Here is a 6,799-nt window from a genome sequence, read left to right as displayed (position 1 = left end):
AGCAGGAAGGAGCAGCCTGTGCCTCCTCCTGCTCCTGCTCCGACACCTCGGCTGCCCTCCACAACTTGGAGGGGACCAAAAGAGGTATGTTAACCAGGCTCAGAGGGGCAAGGCTCTGACCTGGCCCTTGCTGTCAAGCAGGCTGGACTGATCTGATTTATACCATTAACAGAACTCCAAAAATCAATTTTTCAAAAAAAGTTCAGATTCTCTTACAGCACCACTGATACAGTCAGATACCAAAGGTGTGGGTTGCAAATTAATAACCACGTATGAAAAGCATCACACAGGAGCAAAGCACAAATACGTCGGAATAGAGACTGAACTATGTTTTAGTAATAGTTTTTATTTCTTAAGGCAGCATAGAAATAGAGACATTTCCAAAGTAACATGCACTGACTTACTATACAGTTAGGATTCATATACCTTTGTCTTGCTGACTGTTATTTAATCCCAAAAATTGTAAATCAGAGTCCACACTACCACTCTTCCCACGTGTCTGTGTGTATCCAAGTGTTCCACATTTCCCTGAAATTTGCGGCTGATGAGAGCCCATAGCACCTTTCAAAAGAAAAACACAAATAACTAGATAAATTCTTAACATATGTATTCAATGAAAAATACACAATAATATTTAATAGTGAATTAAGACTCTGTCTAACCTTCAGTGTAAAATACAACTACTCTGAAAGTATTTAATTCAAGAGTTTCTAAGCAACCTCATAGTACTGTTCTTAGGCACACACTGGAAAAATGGCTGGTTGTTCTTCCAGGGCACTTTTCCAACTCTGAGAATTGCAGGGGGGTCAAAAGAAAAACCCAAAACAATTGCTTCTTTGAATACATGACAATAAAAGGAAGACAATACCTTAAAACCCCAAAATGCAGTGAGTTTCTTTAGAGTGATGTCACTCCTAGCACAGCAGTGAGTAAACTTGGCATGCCACACATGTCAGTGCTCCTCAGACAAAGCCGAGAACATAACCTACTGCCAAGTGAAGAGCATAAATCAGGCCTCGTCTTGCCCAGTCTATTCACATGCCTTTTAGCTATTAAAATACAAATTGCTGAGTCTACATTGCTTGCGTAAATTAAGTGGAGCACTATACCTACAATCTTATACAAACCCAGTTTTCAAAAACATGACATTTTTCATTTTTAAAACAATCTTTAGGGCTCACTCCTCAGACAGCTTTCCATCCTACCTGCTTATACAAAGCAAACAGAGAAAATATGCAAATCTAAAATAGATATACACTGGTCTGCTCTCCTGAACAGCCTACCATACATAAATATGACCCTCCCAACATGTTGTCCAGTTTACGGTATTTCATACCCTGCCGCCACTATCAGCTAACTCTTGACAGCATACCTTTTACAGTAACGACTGCTATTCTAGCCAACAATGTATTCCTGCTCAAAAGTCAGTAAAATTCTGTGTCTCCTTTTAATTTACTGCTTTATCTGCAATTCATATTGTATATTACAGTGTGAAAGAACGTTGGCTGAATTACTTCTTTTTCCTAATTCTGCAAAAGCAGCAGAAAGCTCTCCATTTCAGGGATATCCCGAGTCCTTTTATCCAATACATCTGTTCACACAACTACACTATTTCTTTTTGGTCTTGCTGTCTGCAAAAAAAGCTGATCTACAAACTCTATTGGGTCTACCTAAACTAGTGAAAACCTGTGTGTGTACAGCAGGACTGGAAAACAGCAGTCTAAGTTTGGAGATAGCGCACACTTCTCCAGGAGCACGGACGGGACTGCTGCCGCTTGCTTCAGCTGGAGGCGTAGCCCTGTGCCTAGTACTCAACATTTTGTAGTAAATGAAAGTAAATAACAAAATAAATGATCAACAAATGATAAACCATACTCATGAAGCTACAAATTTATGCTCAGGTTCTTCTAAATTTATTTTGTAAACAGCAGATCAAACACTTTTCCGTGTTAATACTTACCAGCACAAACAGAAGAATGCTCAGAGTTAAAATCTATACTATTCTGAAATAAACTCCTTGAAGGTCTTTTTCTACTAAAAAACAACTCATCACTGACTGGTACTCCTTGAGAGGGCCATAACTTTGGAGAATGAAGAAAATCATTGGATGTAGAGTACTGTAGGAAAAAGGAAAATAGAGAAACATACATCTGTGTGAAATGCATGCACAACCCTTTTCTGTACATACAGCAGAATTACCCGCGTAACTTTGTCATCTAGACCCCACCACAGCCCAGACCTGTCTCTCTTTACACAAACCACTGTCAATGTGTTAAGATGGGATTGCCAGAAAATAAAGGTTTTTCTTCCCTATCACTTAGACAATGAAAAGCAAGAGAGTGTGTACATGAGCCGTACCTTTCACCCACAGCAACAAATGGGATTCATCATGCATATATCCGCAGATAAAGCTTACTGAATGAAGAGAGCAAAAAGCAGAAACGATTTCTACAAAAAAAACCCAGCAGACACCAAGGCTGGTGACAGTGGGCCAGAGCAGAAGCTCCAGCTCCAGGTCCGGCTGTCCCCGGCAGCAGCCCGTCTCGGGGAGCGGTGCGGTGGCAGGGTGCGGGGCGGCAGCTCCCCCGTGTATTTATCGCTTGTGCACCGCAGTGGTGGGGGACGGGAGCTGCAAAAGCCGAAATTAGTGCCCAAGGACAGAAACGGCACGGGCACACGCTCTAGCTGCCTTGTTCCGCAGTTGCGGCAGGGTGCCTGGCTGCAGGGGTGCCACGGGAGTGCCGAGGAGGGGAGAGCTGTCCCCCAGCGCCCCGGGCACCGACGCGGGGTGGGACACGGCTCAGTCTGCCTTCCACCTCGTCCTCGAGGCGGGTAACTGCCTAAACCCAAAGCACTACCTGAGTTTTAAAAAAAACTGATTCTATTTTCCAACATTAAACAGTCTCACCTAACCCTTTATTAAAAAATCGGTAACATAAGATACGAAGCCTTTCACTGTCGTGAAACCAAGCGTTAAGTTTGTTGCAGCACGGCCCCGGTCAACAGTTCAAAAATTCAGATCCTTCACAGAAAAAAACTGTCAGAATTTTTTAAAACCTTAAAATGTAGTACAGAGTGCCATGGCTCATCAATACAAACTGCCAGACTTCCTTTGTTAATAAAAGACAGTCGATTTTTAAATGCATGCAAAACATTTTGATGAACATTTTTTATTTTCTTTTCCCAGCTATCCGATATTTTAAGTATTTTAAGCATTAGAAAGCATTTTAGTTGGTTTCCAGTTTTCACTCTAATACAGTTTGACACTATTCACACTGAAGGGGAAAAAAACCCAATGAAACAAACTGGTAGAGAGTTGCACTAGTCATCAATTTTAAGAATTAAACATTAACATTTTGAATTTTGTACATTAAGCTATGTAAGGTTTAAACAGACAGCAGCTACTCGAGGTGTGAAAAAAGCATGCTTCAGATTTAGTCTAAAAGCTGTATTTGGTAATATCAGCACCTTGTAATGAGAATCAGTTATAGTTAAAGGAAAAATCTGAATAATATAAATACTCAGCAAAGAAAAGATCATGCTTCAAATATAGCTTTCTGATTTAATTAGTAAAATCAGTAATTTAAATTACTTCCAGGCTATATTAACTCTGCTCTCCCCTTTCGTAAACAAGGCTCCACACAGAGGTCAAAAGGGAAGTCTAAACAGAAATGGAAATATTTGTTCAGTATCAGAAAGAACAGCATCACGTTAAGCCTAAAAACCTCTTTTACTCAATATACTGGTTGTGTGAATGGAGAATGTGTAGTCTAACACACACATAGTACATTCATTTATAAAAATGTATATTTTTTAATTTCACTGAAGATCTCAGTTTGCCGTAAAGATAGATTCTGAAACTGGGAATGCCACAAAAACTCTTGCAATATGAAACTGCGGTTTTCCATTAGTCCGTAATTCAGTTTCTCCTCAAGTCACATCCCGGCCCACACAACGCAAGTTGTGTTCGACACAGAGAAACCGATCAGCAGCAAACTCCGCACACACACGGTACGGCCGTGCTGCGCCGGGGCGACGGCAGACCCTGCAGCCAGCTCTGAGGTCTGCTACATGTTCAGTGCACCACGATAAATCTCGTGGTAATTTAACAGATTACAATGTCTTGATAATTAAATGACTGGGTCAAATAAACAGCAGCTAAATGCTCTCATTTAATACCTTGATGGGGTTTAATTTAGTATTTAATTTAATATTGTAATGGGTTTCACAAAAGCATCACAAAATAAAGCATGGCCAGAACTTAAAACTTGAAGTCATGACATCAGTAGCATGGCTATGAGCATACTCAAATTGTTTTAAAATCATTATAATATTTACTTTGTCACCATAATATCTTAAAAATAGAAAATTTTATGGTTATGGAATATAGACAAAAAACTTATTTAAGAGTTTCAACAAAACCTTCATGTCCTTTCCAAGTAAAGAAGATTCACAACATGTTAGCCAGATATACGTACAAGCCAAGAGAAATTAAATCTCCATACCCTACCAACGAGACTCCTCTTGAAAAAATAGACTTCACAATTCAAATTTTTAAATTATGTGTTTTTAATTCTGCTCCTTCTAAGACTGTCCCCCCTTAAAAATGAAAAAAAAAACCTCACACGCGGTACCCGTTAGCAGCAAATAAATAAGTGAAGCGGCAATTTGCCTGTATTTCCATTCAGTGCTTTTAAAAACCAAGCAGTTCCCAAAGGGACAGCTGTTCATCCCTGCACTGAGCGCCAAGGTACACAGCTACGTGGACACAGGCTCTTGAATGAAACAGCTTCACTGTTCCTGGGAGCGTTCTGTGGTTAACAAAAATGGCAACAATTTTGTCCTTACTTACAAAAATGCATGTTCCAAATTATTGTTATGCACTCCACTTCACAGGCTCCAAGTTCAGCAGATGTGATTAAAGTCATCCTCATAACAAGTCAAAGTCTTGAGTCTGAAGCATTTTAAGCAAATCCACTGAAATGCTCAAAAGCTTAAAACTTTACATAAAATCTTCCTCCCTGAAAGCCAGGGCTAATGCAGGACTGTACTTTTTAATCAGCCTTCAGGGATTAGACTCTCACTTAAAATATCTGTGGACAACTGCTTAGTTCAAAGCATACGACAGCGAGAGAAAACTTAAGGAGCCCAAATACAAAATGGATCATCTGGATCCTATTTTTAATGGAAGACGGCAGAAGGAATCCAGCAGGTATGAAATGATTCAGTAAGACCAGAGCAGGAAATATGAAGCTTTGGAAAGAACAAGAGACAAGTTCCGATTGCTGGATATACACCAGGAACAATGACTTAAATCACAGCAGCAGTACCCACAGCACTCAGTGCTATGCTGGCTTTTTATCACCCAGGTACCCTGAGGGACGCTAATTTTACTTTACAAATGAGGAAACAAACAGCGACCAAATGGGTGAAGTGGTTTGTTCCAGGTTATTACAAGTTGGGACAAAGGAAGAGATGAGAACTCGGCCTTCCTGCTTCTGTGTTCCCCCTGCTACAAAACATCACTTTCAATCTACTTATCTTTCAGTCCAGAAATAAATGTGTTTCTTGTACAAAGTACTTACGCCCTATTTTTCCATGCAGACAAAACAATATACGCAGAAGGAGCAACTTACACAATGCTGACATGATTGTACAACTTTGCCCAGTTGTTCCAATTCCAGCTACAGGAATAAAAATTGTCTGCTTTCTTGTATGCAAATTATAATTACAGCGATTATAAATTCGCTCCACATAGGCATGCAGGGTGGTGGCACATAAATGCAAACTTAAAGCTGCCAGATTTTTCACTGAAGTAGATGACAGATCCTGGCAAAGGGATTTCTCAAAAGGTTTCAGGTTCATTTAAATTCCACTAGCACCACCAATGTCGGAAAATATTTGAACCCATCCACCAGAAGAAGTATTAACTTGGTTACCAAAGCACAGCCCTTGCGAGTGACCCATCACTGATAGATGCTCTGGTCCTCCACTCCCTTCCCAGCTGAGCAGCGGTGCTGGATGAGACAAAAGGTCCACCTCACCAAACACCTAGCAGCCATCAACAACATGCTCCCAGGGAAGAGATCAACGATAGCACAAGTACATAACGATATCTTCCCAAAATACCCTTGCAGCCTCCAGAAAAACCATGGCTCATGTCCCAGAGACTGATACCTCAACTCACAATGAAAGGATAGCTTTTATCACACAGACAGGTCAACCTCTGGGTCCCTTTACTCCTCATTATCGCCCGTGGAAAACAAAAGAGTATTTGTTTCATAAAACTAACTTCACGGATCGTTTGAACATTCACTAAGGTCTTTATAAAATCCAGCTATTAAGTTCTCTGGTTATCAGATCAGCACGTAAATGGAGAATTCCACATGTATTGCCAAATAGTGCAGTTATGTGAAACTGCGTGTAGCTCGTGTATACTTTATAACATGGCTTAAAACTTCAGTAAAATGTTCAAATGCTCTTGCTTCCCCTCAAAGGGCACTGCTTTCAACAGCAGGTACAGTATTGTATACCCACAATGTATATGTTTCACAGGGGAAAAACCAGAGGTAACTCTTACTGTGCAATAATTACTAGGCTGTAATATTATGTTTTACACATAGAACACTAAATTTTCAAGGTAGACACAGGAAGGCTTGGCTACCAAAAGATTCTTACTGTGCAATAATTACTAGGCTGTAACATTATGTTTTAAACATAGAACACTAAATTTTCAAGGTAAACACAGGAAGGCTTGGCTACCAAAAGACCAGTGAGGGACTCCCAGCACACTGTTAGG

General features: G+C 40.3%; 1 protein-coding gene across 1 annotated transcript in view; it reads right to left on the bottom strand.

Moving 5' to 3' along the window:
* The window catches only part of FAM179B (family with sequence similarity 179, member B), a 31,327-nt gene extending 28,932 nt beyond the window's left edge, over positions 1–2,395 (bottom strand). The window contains exons 1-5 of the mRNA XM_009582832.1: positions 2,359–2,395; positions 2,200–2,261; positions 1,961–2,117; positions 1,206–1,208; positions 427–561 (exon numbers count right to left, since the gene is read on the bottom strand). Of these exons, the coding sequence (XP_009581127.1) occupies positions 427–561; positions 1,206–1,208; positions 1,961–2,117; positions 2,200–2,261; positions 2,359–2,395 (394 nt within the window). The remainder of the gene's footprint in view (positions 1–426; positions 562–1,205; positions 1,209–1,960; positions 2,118–2,199; positions 2,262–2,358) is intronic.
* Positions 2,396–6,799: the final 4,404 nt, after the last annotated feature.

The sequence above is a fragment of the Fulmarus glacialis genome, unplaced genomic scaffold (assembly GCF_000690835.1).
Source record: "Fulmarus glacialis isolate BGI_N327 unplaced genomic scaffold, ASM69083v1 scaffold17138, whole genome shotgun sequence".
In the NCBI taxonomy this organism is placed as follows: Eukaryota; Metazoa; Chordata; class Aves; order Procellariiformes; family Procellariidae; genus Fulmarus; species Fulmarus glacialis.
Note: the sequence above shows the minus strand (reverse complement) of the source record. Positions and strands in the feature narration are given on the sequence as shown.